Here is a 19,766-nt window from a genome sequence, read left to right on the forward strand (position 1 = left end):
AGAAATGTGAATGGGTTGGCAGTGTACTCGGGCTTCTGTTTAGGGCTACGCTTCCTCCTCACAGTCACCCAGTCGGCCTGCTTTCCCGGCTGCTCGGGATCTGCTGGAAGGGAATTAACGGCGGCTAAGCTACCTTTGTCCGCACCGACTACAGGGGCCTGGCTAGCTGTAGAATTTTCCACGGTGCGGAGCCGAGTCTCCAATTCGCCCAGCCTGGCCTCCAAAGCTACGAATAAGCTACACTTATTACAAGTACCATTACTGCTAAAGGAGGCCGAGGAATAACTAAACATTTCACACCAGAGCAGAAAAAGTGCGGGAGAGACAGTAGAAGCCGCCATGTTAATCGGCTAAGAGCTAGTAGCTGCGCTAAGCTAGCGGATTCCTAAAAACACACAAAGTGAATAATGTGTAAATAATTTAGAGGGATGCAGCAGAGGAGTGCTTTAGTTAAGGCACGTGAAGATTACACTGTGAACAAATCATTATCTAGTTAACTAGATCAATCTAACTGCCGCAGATTAAACAGCTAACAGATACAGCAAAACACCGATATGCTCCGGAACAGGAAGTGATACAATACCGCAGTGAGAGCTGTGGAGCCGAAGTGAGCCAATACCGCATTAAAATACAGTTGGCAGAATTTTTTTAATTTTTTTTTACATTTTTACCTCCACCAAGGAGGTTATGTTTTCGGTCGCTTCCGTTTGTTTGTTTGTTGGTTGGTTGGTTTGTTAGCAGGATTACTCAAAAATCCTCAACAGATTTCAATGAAATTTTTACCAGGGGTGTATCTTGGCCTAACTTAGAAGTCATTAAATTGTGGTACTGATCTGGAACACGATCCGGATCCAGTAAGTTTTTTAAGGATTCTTTATCATTGCAGGATAGGGCCAATTTCAATATTTTGCATCTACGTCTTGAAGACGGGTCACAAAAGCTGAGGCAAAATTAATTTACGACACAACAATAATTTAGCATTTGTTCTTATCCTCATTGAATAAACTTATTAGAAAATTTAAAAACTTGTGTAGTTCATGCAGTTTCTCTTCATAAATACATTTGCTGAAGATGTAAGGGTTTTTAACCACTGAATCTGAAACATGATGGTAGATGCGTGAAACGACGTGGAATAAGTCTCTTTGCCAAAGGGTATTCCGTGTGACGTCAGTGACCCTAAGGCCTTGGCGGAGGTTTGCGCTCTCCGAGTGTTTCTAGTTTGTCCATATTTCAGAAAATATGAATGATAACACAAAAACCTTTTTCATCACTCATGGTTATGGGTTGTGTGAACCCATTTAGTGTCAAACAACGTGTTTACTTTTTAATCATAATGACAACAGAACTACCCTAAATGAACCCGATCAAAAGTTTACATACCCTGGTAATTTTGTCTAATAACATGCACACAAGTACACACAGACGAGTTTGAATGGATACTAAAGGTAACTGCCCTCACCTGAGATCTATTGGCTTGTAATCAGTGTGTGTGTGGGTGTGTGTGTGTGTGTGGGTGTGTGTGTGTGTGTGTGTGTGTATAAAAGGTCAGTGAGTTTGTGGGCTCCTAACAGACCCTTGCATTGGTCATACCAGTGCTGCACTGACGTTTTTTGTCTGAGTCATAGGGAAAGCAAAAAGAATTGTCAAAGAAAAGTTCATTGAACTGTATAAAACAGGAAAGGGATATAAAGGGATTATTAAGGATTGTTAAAGTGGTCTCTGAACACAATTGACACTATTTTTTCTACAAGACATTCGGGATTGGAGGACCCAACCTGTCCTGCCGGGACGCATGTGATGGGCTACGTGATGGACTCGTGGAGGAGATGACAGGTCATGTGCCTTTACACGCTGTCTGTGAGGACGTCGAAGATGTGTATCTTTTTGGCTTGGGAGTGACCGGCTTCTGCTGTGTGGCGCGGGCATAGCGCTGGTTTACTCGAAAATTTAAAAAGTGGAGGCTGTTTTGATTGGGCCGTCCAGATTGCCCCACTTGATTGATTCAATTGGAAGGACAGTGACTGCTCAGTCGGCGGGTGTTAACCACACGTTGGAAACCATCTCTGGGAGGATTGCAGTGCTGGAAAACCGCCTTGACCGTCAGTAAATGACCACATTTCCTTTCTACATTCAGATGCATTGAGAGCCACTTTCAGAACTGTGGAATCTTTCAGGCGTCTGCTAATCAGACATTCATTTGGCTTCCCCAAGACAGCTGCACTTCAAGGCCACTGCGATAAAAAACCTCCAAGAAGATTAAACACTCAAGCCTCGCTTCCCTGGTTTCCCCCTCCCTCAGCTTCTCCAGCTCTGACGTTGACTGTGAACAGTGGACTGCTCAGAGAACCCCCCTCCCTTCCAGGATTCAGTCATGGCCGTTGTTTAGCGCCAAAAAGGGGTGCTACCGGAGTGTTTTGATAAACTGGACTTTCAAATCTCGGCTGTCGTCCTGTGTTCTTGTTTGTCTGTGTGTTTACTGTTCTCTGTGCTGAGTTTTTTCCTCATTGTTGTGGCTTCTCGAAGGCAGCGACCTTGAGGGTTTTTTTTCTCTTCCTTACCTTGTGTGTGCTTTTTTATATGTGTTTACATACCAGGCCGGCTTATGTCTGTTACGTGTGTGTTGTTTGTCTTTGGGTCGGTCCTGGTTTGCTCAGCCCTGCTGTGACCTAAAGCGGGGATGTACATCTAGAGCTGGTCCCCGGGCGCCTTATGGCGACTTCTGCTCCTAACTGGCAATTAGGATGGGTTAAATGCAGTAGACACAATTCATTGTGCAGGGAACATGTTCCTTGTGCATATGACAATAAAATTCTTTGAATCCTTGAATCCTTGAAAAGATATCCAAGGTACTGAGAATGCCAATCAGCAGTGTTCATACTCTAATTAAGAAGTGGAAAATGAGGGATTCTGTTGCAACCAAACCACGATCAGACAGACCAACAGAAATTTCAGCAACTGCTGCCAGGAAAAATTTTCCGGATGCAAAGAAAAAACCCACAAATACTTCAGTTGAAATACAGGACTCTGAAAAAAGTGGGATCACTGTTTCAAGATGCACAATATGGATGCACTTGAAGAAAAATGGGCTGCATGGTCAGAAGAAAGCATTACTACGCAAATGTGTCCCACTTACACTGTGCCAAACAGCACAGAGAACAAAGTCATTTGGAGAGATAAGACCAAAATGTAACTTTTTGGCCACAACCATAAATGATACATTTGGAGAGGAGTCAACAAGTCCTATGATGAAAGGTACACCCTTCCTACTGTGAAGCATGGAGATGGATCGCTGATGTTTTGGGGAAGTGTGTCCTACAAAGGCACAGGGAACGTGGTCAAAAATGATGGCAGGATGAATGCAACGTTATCAGAAAATAGTGGAGGAAAATTTGCACTCATCATGCTGGAAGCTGTGCACTTTAGTCCCACAAACCAGAGGATATGATGATGATGATGATGATGATGATGATGACGATGATTTCGATTTCCTTTACCTGATGGACAACTTCAGCTTACGCATCGGCTGCTGCGCACACCAGTGGATTTGCCACTTCTGAAAACCAGCAAAGCAGAGAACCACTGAACAGCGGGTCGAAGTGCTGCTTCGTTGCTTCAAGCTTCAAGCAGACCCACTGCAGTCTGCAATCAACGTAGAGAAATAATCCTTTTCTTGATAAACACACTCAAAAACAGCGGCCACTCTGGTGTCCCGAGCTGTCCGTGGTGCATTCAATGTGCCTCGGAAAAAATTGGTGCAAGTAGGCAGCGAGTGATGCAACACGATTCAACCCGTCAATTGAATCGATGCACACTGAATGAATTGATGCACTTGCATCGCGCATGTTTGTATCTAGTTACTGATTCGTATCGATTAATGTCCACATGCATAGGCTTCACACAACCACTAACCACGAGTGAAAAAAAAGTTTTGTGTTATCATTCGTATTCTGTAAAAAAAAAAAAAAAGGGAAAAAAAAAATCAGAAATTCTGCCAAGTTATGTAAACCTTTGAGCAAAGCTGTAAGTCATTGCAGGTTAGTGAGGAGACAATTTGATCTTTGTTTAAATGTTTATCCCACAGCAGTAAAACGAGCCTTTAATCTGTTGAACCTTCAACAGTCGTCTGGTTACAGTTTGAGTGGAGGTTATGTGTTCAGTCTGAGGTGATTTATGTGATGGTGCATCCATGTTGTTTTTGCACATACAGTAAGTGACACATTCATTGACTGCAAGTGGAGGCATTCAACTACGAAAAAAAGTCCATTAAAATGAGAAGTAAATCAAGTGATGATATCATCTGAAATATGATTGTGTCAAAGTGAAAACTTAAAGCACAGACACGAACATGATTTAAAGCAAAATACATGTAATTTGTCCCATCAGTCTGCGTACCTCATGTGTGTCCACTAGGGGGCAGATTAGCACTGAGTCTTGTCAGTGACACTCGTCCTGTGCAGTGTCATGACTGTGGACAAACACACTTTCTCCTAAATGTTCTGCCATTTTTGTTTTGTTGTTGTTCCGTGCATGTATCTTTGCTGTGCTGCTGCCATGGTTACCATGACTGCTGTCATAACAGGTGCACATCAAACACTTAAAATGAACACAGGGCACATGTAAAGTCATGTGTGAGTTAAAAGTGAGCATGTTTTGTATGTAGACTTTTTTAGCTGCTGTGTCTACATGTGGACTTTTATCAATTAAGTGAAATGAAAGAATACATATGTAATAATTATATGGAAAGACAAAACCCTGGAAAAACTCATGACTTCAAAAGTCTGAAAATAGACGTAGCACAACATAGACATTACCTGGATGTAAATCTGGTTCTATATTACATGTGTAACCCGTGGCAAGTTTTTTTACCTCTACGCTGCTGCACGTTTGCACTGACTCTGGCTGTAGCAGAGAATTATATCTATTATTAATGAAATGCCACACACACGCTGACATGCGACCCTGCCAAAAAAAACAAAAAAAAAACAAATTTGATGCTGCATTTGGGTGATGGGTTCAAATTCCAACTAAAATAATGTAGCAGACACCAGAGCTTGATGATTATATTGTACATTAAAATGCAGACAAATTTCAGCCCAGAGGAAGCGGTGATTGACTTCCTTTATGATATATTATCCTCCCGCAAGAGATCAATTTTACACTCTAGGCTTCATCTAACACAGTCAAGTACAAGACCATTCACACCATTCCACCACATCATGGAACCACCCCGGGTCCTTTGCAGTGGCAACTTGGAACTAAAGGCGCTTGGAGTGGAACGGTACCCAGAAGTCACAGCTGAGTGTGCGCCACAGTTTGGACATCATGGTTCAGTACGATGGGGGAAACAAAGTTTTTTTTTCCGACTTGCTCCAGTGATGATGCTGAATTAGCATATTCAATGTATTAGAGAGCGAAAGATAGAGAGCAAATGCATCGCAGAATTTAGGATGGACTGTGGCAACAGGAGATCAATGAGTTTGAGTGAGCACTCACATAGTACCTTATAACTGCTGAACAACGGTGTTCCTCTTCCAATCCCCTATTCATAGCTCACCGGGAATCCAATGGTTTCCGATACCACTGATTTAAATGAAGCGGGTAGGTCCTCTCAATCTCCTGACAATCGTTAGTCTCATTCACATATCAATGACTGTGACCAACTCAGAGGTGTTCTGAAAGAATTTTGCACAGTGTCTTCTCAGTACAACTCCATGCATGATCCGTAACATACATACTGTGGTGGCTCAGAAGGAACACATGTCCTGTTTCACCCCTAAGAGAGGCCAGCAGACATGCAACCAACAGTGTCACTGTACAGCAGTGCAGAAATAAAAAAAAACTAATCTTAACAAGCTTTTCTCTGTGATTTCCAAAGACTTCACCAGTGAAATGATGCCTAAGAGAGAGAACAGTAGTAATTTGAGGAGAGAGGATCACATTCCGAGACTAATCAGGAATTTCAAGCCTTTGAGAAAGTGTGAGCTGCAGCAATTTTCTTATACTTTAGTAGGTCTAGTGCAGTGATTCCTGCATGAAGAGGTCTTGTAATCAGCCAAATATAACTGAAAGCAACAGCTAAACAAGCTTATGCAGATTTCTATGTTTAGCTAGGGTGTGTGCTTTTAAAGTGTATTTTTCTCTTACAGCGTGCTTTGTTGGACTGTGATTTACTTCTGTTGTTGGTAAAGTCAAAAGTTACAAACTTCTGATAAATGTGAGGTTTGTCAAAGTTTTCCCAATAAAGAAATGCTCAATTTGCATGAAATAAATGATACAATGACATAATTGTTGATTTCAAATTGAAGAGTTCTCATAGAAAGATTGTTTTAAAAGAATCGTCTTTATAAACATTCCACTGAGCAGTCTCTTTTTCTGCCTCGTCTCCATGCAAATGTTTTGTGTTGTATTTTTTTAGCCACATTATGTGACCTTTAGAGGCAGATTTCATTGAATTCTTTGTGTTAACTTTAACATCAGGCGAGGACAAAGTTTCTTCTCCGTGTGGTCCCCCTGATTGGAATCTTTAGTTACATTTCCCTTTGACCTTGTATTCCTTCTCCGTTACTCCTCCCGTGCGCTGAGATCCCGCGGCGTCCTGTTGCGTTCCCCTGAGCTCCTGCTACGCACTTTTCTGGCACTCTCCTGCGCTTGACGGTATTTCTCCAGCATGCTCTTGTGTTTCCGCCTCAGCTTGTCATTGCACCACATCCTCTCACAGTATTCCTCTACGTGCGGCAGGTTCGACGGTCCAATCAACTGCATGATGTCTTTGAACCAGGTGCGTGATTGGCCGATCTGTCCCATGGAGCTGCCCCTTATGAATGCACTACATGGCTGCCAGGACCTGTAGCTTCCTCCAGAACGGTCTTTGAAAGACTCAGAGACGGCACCGTTGTCACGTGTCAGGAGCTCACCCACTGCCTCCCCATGGAGGACTTCAAGTGTAATGCGGGCCAGGGTTTGTGTAAAGCCATGTTCTCTGGAGCAGCAGATGTACACACCCTCATCATGGCGGAAGATGCGTCGAAACAGGAGGCCCTGATCTGTAGACATCACACGCTCATCCAGCTTCACCTGACAGATGAACACATGAATAAACACCATATTATAAAACTATAACTCTTTATAAACTGTCAATGTTCTCTGCAGAGCAGAAAGATGGAGCAAGAGTTGGAACTTGTGGCATTCCCTCAGTGGTAGGGATGATTATCCCTTGATCGATTCCCGGATTGAATATCTCCATCCAGAATCGATCTAGAGACGCTTGTGCATGGGTTTGTTTCACGTGGGAATGTTATTGCATGTTGACAAACACACAGCACTTGACAGATCCTTAGCCTGGTCTGATGGCTGGGAAATCCCATACAATTGGGGTCTGAGGACCTGCTGCAGACGTCATCCACCTTCACACCCTTTGGGTTACAAACAACCACCTGCTCCGCCTCATCCGCTGGTGAAGACTTCTTGTTTCACCAAAGACCTATCAGCCATCTCATGTTCAGGATCCCTGTTCGGCCTTCATGCTAAGCATCCTGGCCAAGGGGCATGCAATGTCTCCAAAATAACGTCCCTATCCCAGCAGTCATATGGAGTGAGGCAGGGTAAACCCTAGACAGGACGCCAGTCTATCGCAGGGCCACATATAGACAAACACACACCTACGGTCAATTTAAAGTTTTCAGCTCACCTAATGTACATGTCTTTGGATATGGGAGAAAGCTGGAGCATGCAAACTCCACACATAAAGGACCAGGTGAGAACTGACAAAAATCAGCATTTACAGTCAAAATAATGTGCCATTAAATATGACAAACATAGTTATTCTTCTGCACATGGTAAGGGTGTATGTAAGGGTGTGTGTATACATACAAACATATTCATATGTTTTATATATGAGGCATCAATTTGCTCTCTCTCTGGATTTTGCTCTTGCTTGCCTCTACTGGTGGTTGGCTCTCACTGCGGTATTGTATCACTTCCTGTTCCGGAGCACAGCAGTGTTTTTCTGTATCTGTTAGCTGTTTAATCTGCGCAGTTAGATTGATCTAGTTATCTAGATTACGATTTGTTTCCCAGTGTAATCTTCACGTGCCTTAACTAAAGCACTCCTTCTGCTGAATCACCTCTAAATTATTTACACATTATTCACTTTGCGTGTTTTTAGGAATCCGCTAGCTTAACGCAGCTACTAGCTCTTAGCCGATTTAGCATGGCGGCTTCTCCTGTCTCTCCCGCACTTTTCTGCTCTGGGTGTGAAATGTTTAGTTATTCCTCGGCCTCCTTTAGCAGTAACGGTACTTGTAATAAGTGTAGCTTATTCGTAGCTTTGGAGGCCAGGCTGGGCGAATTGGAGACTCGGCTCCGCACCGTGGAAAATTCTACAGCTAGCCAGGCCCCTGTAGTCGGTGCGGACCAAGGTAGCTTAGCCGCCGTTAGTTCCCCTCTGGCAGATCCCGAGCAGCCGGGAAAGCAGGCCGACTGGGTGACTGTGAGGAGGAAGTGTAGTTCTAAACAGAAGCCCCGTGTACACCGCCAACCCGTTCACATTTCTAACCGTTTTTCCCCACTCAACGACACACCCGCCGAGGATCAAACTCTGGTTATTGGCGACTCTGTTTTGAGAAATGTGAAGTTAGCGACACCAGCAACCACAGTCAATTGTCTTCCGGGGGCCAGAGCAGGCGACATTGAAGGAAATTTGAAACTGCTGGCTAAGGCTAAGCATAAATTTGGTAAGATTGTAATTCACGTCGGCAGTAATGACACCCGGTTACGCCAATCGGAGGTCACTAAAATTAACATTAAATCGGTGTGTAACTTTGCAAAAACAATGTCGGGCTCTGTAGTTTTCTCTGGGCCCCTCCCCAATCGGACCGGGAGTGACATGTTTAGCCGCATGTTCTCCTTGAATTGCTGGCTGTCTGAGTGGTGTCCAAAAAATGAGGTGGGCTTCATAGATAATCGGCAAAGCTTCTGGGGAAAACCTGGTCTTGTTAGGAGAGACGGCATCCATCCCACTTTGGATGGAGCAGCTCTCATTTCTAGAAATCTGGCCAATTTTCTTAAATCCTCCAAACCGTGACTATCCAGGGTTTGGACCAGGAAGCAGAGTTGTAGTCTTACACACCTCTCTGCAGCTTCTCTTTCCCTGCCATCCCCTCATTACCCCATCCCCGTAGCGACGGTGTCTGCTCCCAGACCACCAATAACCAGCAAAAATCTATTTAAGCATAAAAATTCAAAAAGAAAAAATAATATAGCACCTTCAACTGCACCACAGACTAAAACAGTTAAATGTGGTCTATTAAACATTAGGTCTCTCTCTTCTAAGTCCGTGTTGGTAAATGATATAATAATTGATCAACATATTGATTTATTCTGCCTTACAGAAACCTGGTTACAGCAGGATGAATATGTTAGTTTAAATGAGTCAATACCCCCGAGTCACACTAACTGTCAGAATGCTCGTAGCACGGGCCGGGGCGGAGGATTAGCAGCAATCTTCCATTCCAGCTTATTAATTAATCAAAAACCCAGACAGAGCTTTAATTCATTTGAAAGCTTGACTCTTAGTCTTGTCCATCCAAATTGGAAGTCCCAAAAACCAGTTTTATTTGTTATTATCTATCGTCCACCTGGTCGTTACTGTGAGTTTCTCTGTGAATTTTCAGACCTTTTGTCTGACTTAGTGCTTAGCTCAGATAAGATAATTATAGTGGGCGATTTTAACATCCACACAGATGCTGAGAATGACAGCCTCAACACTGCATTTAATCTATTATTAGACTCTATTGGCTTTGCTCAAAATGTAAATGAGTCCACCCACCACTTTAATCATATCTTAGATCTTGTTCTTATGGTATGGAAATAGAAGACTTAACAGTATTCCCTGAAAACTCCCTTCTGTCTGATCATTTCTTAATAACATTTACATTTACTCTGATGGACTACCCAGCAGTGGGGAATAAGTTTCATTACACTAGAAGTCTTTCAGAAAGCGCTGTAACTAGGTTTAAGGATATGATTCCTTCTTTATGTTCTCTAATGCCATATACCAACACAGTGCAGAGTAGCTACCTAAACTCTGTAAGTGAGATAGAGTATCTCGTCAATAGTTTTACATCCTCATTGAAGACAACTTTGGATGCTGTAGCTCCTCTGAAAAAGAGAGCTTTAAATCAGAAGTGCCTGACTCCGTGGTATAACTCACAAACTCGTAGCTTAAAGCAGATAACCCGTAAGTTGGAGAGGAAATGGCGTCTCACTAATTTAGAAGATCTTCACTTAGCCTGGAAAAAGAGTCTGTTGCTCTATAAAAAAGCCCTCCATAAAGCTAGGACATCTTTCTACTCATCACTAATTGAAGAAAATAAGAACAACCCCAGGTTTCTTTTCAGCACTGTAGCCAGGCTGACAAAGAGTCAGAGCTCTATTGAGCTGAGTATTCCATTAACTTTAACTAGTAATGACTTCATGACTTTCTTTGCTAACAAAATTTTAACTATTAGAGAAAAAATTACTCATAACCATCCCAAAGACGTATCGTTATCTTTGGCTGCTTTCAGTGATGCCGATATTGGTTAGACTCTTTCTCTCCGATTGTTCTGTCTGAGTTATTTTCATTAGTTACTTCATCCAAACCATCAACATGTTTATTAGACCCCATTCCTACCAGGCTGCTCAAGGAAGCCCTACCATTATTTAATGCTTCGATCTTAAATATGATCAATCTATCTTTGTTAGTTGGCTATGTACCACAGGCTTTTAAGGTGGCAGTAATTAAACCATTACTTAAAAAGCCATCACTTGACCCAGCTATCTTAGCTAATTATAGGCCAATCTCCAACCTTCCTTTTCTCTCAAAAATTCTTGAAAGGGTAGTTGTAAAACAGCTAACTGATCATCTGCAGAGGAATGGTCTATTTGAAGAGTTTCAGTCAGGTTTTAGAATTCATCATAGTACAGAAACAGCATTAGTGAAGGTTACAAATGATCTTCTTATGGCCTCGGACAGTGGACTCATCTCTGTGCTTGTTCTGTTAGACCTCAGTGCTGCTTTTGATACTGTTGACCATAAAATTTTATTACAGAGATTAGAGCATGCCGTAGGTATTAAAGGCACTGCGCTGCGGTGGTTTGAATCATATTTGTCTAATAGATTACAATTTGTTCATGTAAATGGGGAATCTTCTTCACAGACTAAAGTTAATTATGGAGTTCCACAAGGTTCTCTGCTAGGACCAATTTTATTCACTTTATACATGCTTCCCTTAGGCAGTATTATTAGACGGTATTGCTTAAATTTTCATTGTTACGCAGATGATACCCAACTTTATCTATCCATGAAGCCAGAGGACACACACCAATTAGCTAAACTGCAGGATTGTCTTAGAGACATAAAGACATGGATGACCTCTAATTTCCTGCTTTTAAACTCAGATAAAACTGAAGCCCCACAAATCTTAGAAACATGGTGTCTAACCAGATCCTTACTCTGGATGGCATTACCCTGACCTCTAGTAATACTGTGAGAAATCTTGGAGTCATTTTTGATCAGGATATGTCATTCAAAGCGCATATTAAACAAATATGTAGGACTGCTTTTTTGCATTTACGCAATATCTCTAAAATTAGAAAGGTCTTGTCTCAGAGTGATGCTGAAAAACTAATTCATGCTTTTATTTCCTCTAGGCTGGACTATTGTAATTCATTATTATCAGGTTGTCCTAAAAGTTCCCTAAAAAGCCTTCAGTTAATTCAAAATGCTGCAGCTAGAGTACTAACAGGGACTAGAAGGAGAGAGCATATCTCACCCATATTGGCCTCTCTTCATTGGCTTCCTGTTAATTCTAGAATAGAATTTAAAATTCTTCTTCTTACTTATAAGGTTTTGAATAATCAGGTCCCATCTTATCTTAGGGACCTCGTAGTACCATATCACCCCAATAGAGTGCTTCGCTCTCAGACTGCAGGCTTACTTGTAGTTCCTAGGGTTTGTAAGAGTAGAATGGGAGGCAGAGCCTTCAGCTTTCAGGCTCCTCTCCTGTGGAACCAGCTCCCAATTCAGATCAGGGAGACAGACACCCTCTCTACTTTTAAGATTAGGCTTAAAACTTTCCTTTTTGCTAAAGCTTATAGTTAGGGCTGGATCAGGTGACCCTGAACCATCTCTTAGTTATGCTGCTATAGACGTAGTCTGCTGGGGGGTTCCCATGATGCACTGTTTCTTTCTCTTTTTGCTCTGTATGCACCACTCTGCATTTAATCATTAGTGATCGATCTCTGCTCCCCTCCACAGCATGTCTTTTTCCTGGTTCTCTCCCTCAGCCCCAACCAGTCCCAGCAGAAGACTGCCCCTCCCTGAGCCTGGTTCTGCTGGAGGTTTCTTCCTGTTAAAAGGGAGTTTTTCCTTCCCACTGTAGCCAAGTGCTTGCTCACAGGGGGTCGTTTTGACCGTTGGGGTTTTACATAATTATTGTATGGCCTTGCCTTACAATATAAGGCACCTTGGGGCAACTGTTTGTTGTGATTTGGCGCTATATAAAAAAAATTGATTGATTGATATATATATATATATATATATATATATATATATATATATATATATATATATATATATCCGAAAGTATCCAACTTTTTTTTTTCTTTTTTTTTTGCAAAAATCACATGTGCTTGCATGAGCCAACCTTGAACCTTCGTACGCATGCGTGAACTTTTTCACGCCTGTCGATTGCGTCATTTGCTGGTAAGCAGCCTTTGTGTGAGGTCGTGTGTAGTGCTCTCAGTGGATTTTCATTGCAAGGAAAAAGACGGAATGACTGGAGCAGTGTCGCATCAAATTTTGCCAGAAACTGTGCGACAGCCAGGTGGAAACCATTCGGAAGATTCAGAAAGCTTTCAGTGACAATCCTATGGGCATCACACAGATTAAGGAGTGGTACAACTCGTTTAAAGACGACCGCACAATGGTGGAGAGCGACCCACGCTCCAGTCGGCCATCAACATCCTGAAAAGACCAGATCAATTCCAAAGTGAACGCTGTGGTGATGTGGGACCGTCGTGTCACTATCAGAGAAATTGCGGAAGAGGTGGACATCAGCACTTTTTCGGCACATTCCAGTGTGACAGAAGATTTGGCCATGAAAAGAGTGGCGGCAAAATTCGTGCCGAAGCTGCTGACGGCGGAGCAAAAGTGTCTCCATGTTGAAGTCTCACAGGACATGCTGGACTCTGAAAAATGATGCCCACCTCTTCCACAATTTCTCAGATAGTCACACGACTGAAAAGCAACCGAAAGCCGTCTGAATCTTCTGAATTGTTTCCACCTGGCTGTCGCCCAGTTTCTGGCAAAATTTGATTCAGTAGCGCTGCTCCAGTCGTTCCGTCATTTTCCTTGCAATGAAAATCCGCTGAGAGCACAACACACGTCCTCACACAAAGGCTGCTTGCCAGCAAATGACGCAATCGACAGGCGTGAAAAAGTTCACGCATGCGCATGAAGGTTCAAGGTTTGAGCACTGGTCCACCCCTCTCGTTGTTTTTTTATTGCGAATAAATGTCTGAACAATTTGGAGCTTTGCTGCATCAATTTCTTTCCTGAAACTGTGAGAGACCTCCAGGTGGACACCGTTCGGAAAATTAATATGGCTTTCAGGGACAATTTTATGGGGATTACACAGATTAAGGAGAGATCCAGACGGTTTAAAGACCGCCCACAACTGCTGAGAGCGCGTCGCGCTACGAGCGCCGATCGACAGGCTCCAACCCCGCTGGAACAACCAAATCATTTCCAACGTGTTGTCATGACCGGCCCTGTTCCAGGCTTTGATCCCTTTTTTGCCTCTTTCTTTGCGGCATCTTCTGTTCCTGCTTTGATTTATTAGTGGTTTATTTTCATCATGTGTTTCTTCTATGTTCTATTTTGCTTTGTCACTTTGTTTCCTTGCTACTTTTATATTTTAACCATTATGCAGTTCCGTTCTTGTTTTGTTCAGCCAGTTTGTGTTTTCATGGTTTACCACTTGTTTATTTTGTTCTTCTCATTGGTTATATTATCTGTTGTGCTTTAGTGTCAGGTTTTGTTATCTCAGTCTCTGTTTTATTTTTAATTTGTTTAGCCACTTTGGTTTCTTAGTCTGTTCCAGTTTAGTTTTGTCTTAGTGTTTTATTGTCTATTATTCTCAGAGCAGTTTTTATGAAGTTTATCTTCTGTGTTTGTAATCCTCTGTTTTGCTTTTCAGTTTTGTTCTTAGATTGCACTCACATCCAGTTATTTATGTTCACTCCACACCCTGCACCTGCCTTTATGTTTTTCCCTCACTTTGATTCTGTCTGCTTTGTTTCACCTCAGTCACACTCCCTACACCAGCCCAAGTATCTTTGCTCCTCACATCACTCTCTTGCACAGTGTTTGATCTTTGTCTACTAGCCACACCCCCTTTCTGGAATCTTCCCTCCACACCTGCACCTTGTTACCTAATTAGTCTACACATGCACATTGTTCACAGCACTTGTTACTTAAGCCCTTACAGTCTCACAGCACACCTCCAGATTGTTGTCGTCGTACACTTTCCAGCGCCCATTCACAGTCCTGATTTTTGTCTTGCCGTGTTCTGAACCTTGCTTTGTATTCTTCGACCATGCCTCTCGCCTCATCCCAGATGTCGGTGTTTGCTTGTGCCTCTGAACCCTGCTCGTGTATGACTGCGTCTCAGCCTGACCCTGCTTGTACCTCTGCTGCGCTGACTGATTACTTGTGTACCAAACCCAGGCCTGAATTAAAGACCATGATTTCTTCCACACCAAAACCTGGTTTGGGAGTCTGTATTGCAGGTCCAGCCGCTCCTGGTGACAGGCTCCCATCCGTCATGACAGTACAATCTGGCCAGAACATGGACCCCGTAGGCTCCACCACTGCCACGGACCCTGCTGCTGTGCTCCCGGACATGAAGGTGATAAAGGAGATTTTTGCAGACCTTTCCTTTTTCTTTATTTGTTTTCGAGACTGCTATGTACCCAGAGAGAAGTTTGATTACCTTGATCAAGCTTGGGATCTTGTTAATCTGAATCCATGGCTGTTTGATTATTTCCCAGAGCTTCTGAGCCTGGATGACGTTTTTTGTCTTCAGAAGCGTCCAGATTGGATGAAGCAACCTGAGGCCTACATGCCGTCTGATGATGATAATGATTCTGACTGGACAGATTTGGATGAAGACTCTGAGTCAGAGCAATTAGCTTTGCAGAACATGGCTACATCTTTATTCAAAATACAAGACTTATTTTTTGATTATCAGGACTGCAGCAGTCAGCAAAGCAAACAGCACATTTTTTCAGCTCTCGATCAAATCTTTCTCGCTGAGCCTGAGCTGTTAACCACATTCCCAGAGCTGAGAGACATAAAAATAATGTTTGAGCAGGGTGAGGCCCCTTCCTGCATGGAGGACCCCATGGACCTTTTGTTCGAGTCCGAACTCACTGCCACCTGTTGTGAGGAGCCGCGCATCATTACGCTTTCTGATGCCGCTCTCGCTCCACCCTGGTACGACATAACACTGAAGCTGACCGCTTACCTCACTCCTCCTGTTCCAGAGATGTCACCTCCAAAGCCTGCTCCACGGCAAAACCCAGCGGTGTCCAGAATTTCGCACCCAGAACCCACGGAGCCGCTCGTCTCGGTCGCTACCTCCACTGCGCATCTGGCACTCGTCACTCCGGTGCCGGTGCCATGAAGATTGCGTATACCACAGCCTGAGCCTCCAGTTTCTGCTTCAGAGACCCCTGCACCGATGATCACCTCTGGTCCTGTGTTGCCCGACTCCTCTATTGTGATCACTCTTCCGACATCAGCTGATCTCATGCCTCCGGGATCACAGATAGAGCCATCGGGAAAAGCCCTGTCATCCTGGAGCTCAGCCTCAGCTGCGGTGCGCGGCCTGCCACCTGAAGTTTGTTTCGTCTCGGGGCCCGGCCCGCCATCTGAAGTTTGTTTCGTCTCGGCGCATGGCCCGCCGCCTGAAGTTGATGATGTCCCGGCGCGCACTGCGCCGTCTCATCCACCAATCGATGCTCCCACAGTCGGTCCAGCTTCGCTGCCACCTACAGCCTGCTCAGACTCTGCTTCCACATATACCGTGACCACCTCGCTGGTGACGTCACGTCCATCTGCTGCCTCACCCTCGCCTACTGTCATCGTGGCTTCACCGTGCTTTGCCTCTGCTTCACCCTCGCTGGCTGATGAAGGAATCTCTCCGCACCCGGTGTCTCCACCAGTGGCGGCTCCAGAGGGGGGAGCCCACCCACACACAGACAGTGCTGCCATTCCTGATCTTCACCAGCCTGCTCCAATCCCAGACCTCACCACAGCCTTTGTGAACTGCGACCGCGGGACGGTCAGTGACTTTTCTTTTTCTATCTGGTTTATAATTTTGTGTTTACTTGCCTGTGACAATGTCAGAAGTCTGTTAAAGATGCCTCATCTGAACCTGAAACAGTTTTCTTATGCATCTTTTGCAAATAAGTTAAAAGCACTACTTCCGAGCTTGAGATGGTTTTCTTGTGAACCTTTTACAAAATTGCTGAAATTTACATGTCACACTTTGAAACATGCTTCATGCAAGCTTCATTTGCAATTACTGATTGCCATGTGTGCACTTCTGAGCTGCAGATTTATTTCTGTGTTCGGTTCCTCCCCAGAGAAACTTCATCGTTTTGGGATATGCAACTCCACTCATGCAGGTGCTGTGTCCATTTATGGGTTCCCAAGTTATTTTTTCAGTCTGGATCATATTACGGATTTATCTAGAAGGATCAGTTATTGTGTGAATTGTTTGAAGGAAAAGATCTACAAAATTGGCCTGTTCTCTGGTGGACTTTCATTGTTTTGGCTGTGTTGCAAGTGGGGACAGGATCTGTTGGGTCCTTGGATTTTGCACCTGTGTGCTTCATATGAGCTGGGTTTTTCATCTTACTGTAAAGCATTGTGGAAGTTGATAGTGTTCTATCTGCATAGATTTGTTCTCTGGCACTTGTATTTATTTGAACAGATGGCTGAAATGATCTGGAGTTTTAAGACAGTTTATGGTTTACTTTAGAAATTGTCCTCTTTGAGTTTTTGGATCAAACACCTCAGTGCATCTTGTCAGCTTGCTTTTTGTGCCTTCTCTAGCGCCACCATTACTTTGATAAGATGTCATTTCAGAGCTATGGTTAACTGGTTTTCGTACTCCTATGAGGGGGTTGTGATCTGGAATGGGGGTTTAGAAACAAATGGAGGAATTTCAGCTCATTTAGTTTCCGGGATATTTTGGATTTTGTTATTAGTACTGTTTCTTTGGTTATCTAGCATGGTGGTCTCTTCCTTTACACGTCTGGTTCTCTCCCTTTGGGGTTCCTGGTGTTTCACCCCTAGGTTGGCTCCCATTTGTGCCCCTGACTCTGCTTCTGGGCCTGCTGGCCCCGTTACCCATCATTCTGTCACTAGGTTGCGTCTAGAGGGGTCTTCTGGTCGCCGAACGGACCCTGTCTTACGTCGGTCCCCTGACACTTGCATGCACGGGGTCCCATCGTATGGCCAACCTCCTGCTGCGGTTTTTCGCCCTGTTTTCCGCCCACTGGTTCCCTGGCCTGTTTTTGGTCATGTTCTCAGTCTTCCTTGGGTTTTCCAGCCTTTTGGGCTTGGTGGAGTGCCCCCTGTCTCTGGGTTCCCCCGCCGTCCCGCCCATTGTCTGGGGTGTGCGGCGTTGTAGGGGGGGGTTGTTGTGGCAGCCTCCGGGGGTTGGCTGCCTTGGGGGGGAGTTCTGTCATGACCGGCCCTGTTCCAGGCTTTAATCCCTTTTTTGCCTCTTTCTTTGCGGCATCATCTGTTCCTGCTTTGATTTATTAGTGGTTTATTTTCATCATGTGTTTCTTCTATGTTCTATTTTGCTTTGTCACTTTGTTTCCTTGCAAGTTTTATATTTTAACCATTGTGCAGTTCCGTTCTTGTTTTGTTCAGCCAGTTTGTGTTTTCATTGTTTACCACTTATTTTGTTCTTCTCATTGGTTATATTATCTGTTGTGCTTTAGTGTCAGGTTTTGTTATCTCAGTATCTGTTTTATTTTTAATTTGTTTAGCCACTTTGGTTTCTTGGTCTGTTCCAGTTTAGTTTTGTCTTAGTGTTTTATTGTCTATTATTCTCAGAGCAGTTTTTATGAAGTTTATCTTCTGTGTTTGTAATCCTCTGTTTTGCTTTTCAGTTTTGTTCTTAGATTGCACTCACATCCAGTTATTTATGTTCACTCCACACACTGCACCTGCCTTTATGTTTTTCCCTCACTTTGATTCTGTCTGCTTTGTTTCACCTCACTCACACTCCCTACACCAGCCCAAGTATCTTTGCTCCTCACATCACTCTCTTGCACAGTGTTTGATCTTTGTCTTCTCTGGGTCTTCTCTGATCTGGGTCTTCGGAGTGAGATTGCATCAGAATTTTGGCTCTCTGTTGGGACTGTTTACACAGAGACTGCTACCTGCTGCTTTGGACTTGAACTAACAGTCTTTTTCAAGACTTTTTTACTTTTTTACCTTTTTACATTTTTTTTTTACTTTTTTACTGTGCTCCAACGCCTAAGGAAGACCTCTAACGGTCGAAACATCGCGACGGAGCACTTTTATCAGCTAACTTTCATCAGCGTTGGCAAGCTAACTAGCTTGCTAATGCTTTCGTTTTTATTTTTTTTATTTTTTATTTTTATTTTATTTTAGCACCGTTGTCATGCGTTCGCTGTTGTCGTGCGTTGCCTGTGCTGCTTCATGGCCTGTTTGGTGCCTTGATTGGGGCACTCCTTCTGCTGAATCACCTCTGGATTATTTGCACATTATTCACTTTGTGTGTTTTGGGAATCCGCTAGCTTAGCGCAGCTACTAGCTCTTAGCCGATTTAGCATGGCGGCTTCTCCTGTCTCTCCCGTACTTTTCTGCTCTGGGTGTGAAATGTTTAGTTATTCCTCGGCCTCCTTTAGCAGTAACGGTACTTGTAATAAGTGCAGCTTATTCGTAGCTTTGGAGGCCAGGCTGGGCGAATTGGAGGCTCGGCTCCGCACCGTGGAAAATTCTACAGCTAGCCAGGCCCCTGTAGTCGGTGTGGACCAAGGTAGCTTAGCCGCCGTTAGTTCCCCCCTGGCAGATCCCGTGCAGTCGGGAAAGCAGGCTGACTGGGTGACTGTGAGGAGGAAGCGTAGCCCTAAACAGAAGCCCCGTGTACACCGTCAACCCGTTCACATCTCTAACCGTTTTTCCCCACTCGACGATACACTCGCCGAGGATCAAACTCTGGTTATTGGCGACTCTGTTTTGAGAAACGTGAAGTTAGCGACACCAGCAACCATTGTCAATTGTCTTCCGGGGGCCAGAGCAGGCGACATCGAAGGACATTTGAAATTGCTGGCTAAGGCTAAGCGTAAATTTGGTAAGATTGTAATTCACGTCGGCAGTAATGACACTCGGTTACGCCAATCGGAGGTCACTAAAATTAACATTAAATCGGTGTGTAACTTTGCAAAAACAATGTCGGACTCTGTTGTTTTCTCTGGGCCCCTCCCCAATCAGACCGGGAGTGACATGTTTAGCCGCATGTTCTCCTTGAATTGCTGGCTGTCTGAGTGGTGTCCAAAAAATGAGGTGGGCTTCATTGATAATTGGCAAAGCTTCTGGGGAAAACCTGGTCTTGTTAGGAGAGACGGCATCCATCCCACTTTAGAGGGAGCAGCTCTCATTTCTAGAAATCTGG

The 19,766-nt window shown here is 43.9% G+C and overlaps 1 protein-coding gene across 1 annotated transcript in view; it reads right to left on the minus strand.

The window, feature by feature from the left end:
* Window positions 1–5,350: 5,350 nt before the first annotated feature.
* sema3bl (sema domain, immunoglobulin domain (Ig), short basic domain, secreted, (semaphorin) 3bl) overlaps window positions 5,351–19,766 on the minus strand; it is a 271,055-nt gene continuing 256,639 nt past the window's right edge. Inside the window, exon 16 of the mRNA XM_034171771.1 lies at window positions 5,351–7,074. Within this exon, the coding sequence (XP_034027662.1) occupies window positions 6,562–7,074 (513 nt within the window). The 3' untranslated portion in view covers window positions 5,351–6,561. The remainder of the gene's footprint in view (window positions 7,075–19,766) is intronic.

The sequence above is a fragment of the Thalassophryne amazonica genome, chromosome 6 (assembly GCF_902500255.1).
Source record: "Thalassophryne amazonica chromosome 6, fThaAma1.1, whole genome shotgun sequence".
In the NCBI taxonomy this organism is placed as follows: Eukaryota; Metazoa; Chordata; class Actinopteri; order Batrachoidiformes; family Batrachoididae; genus Thalassophryne; species Thalassophryne amazonica.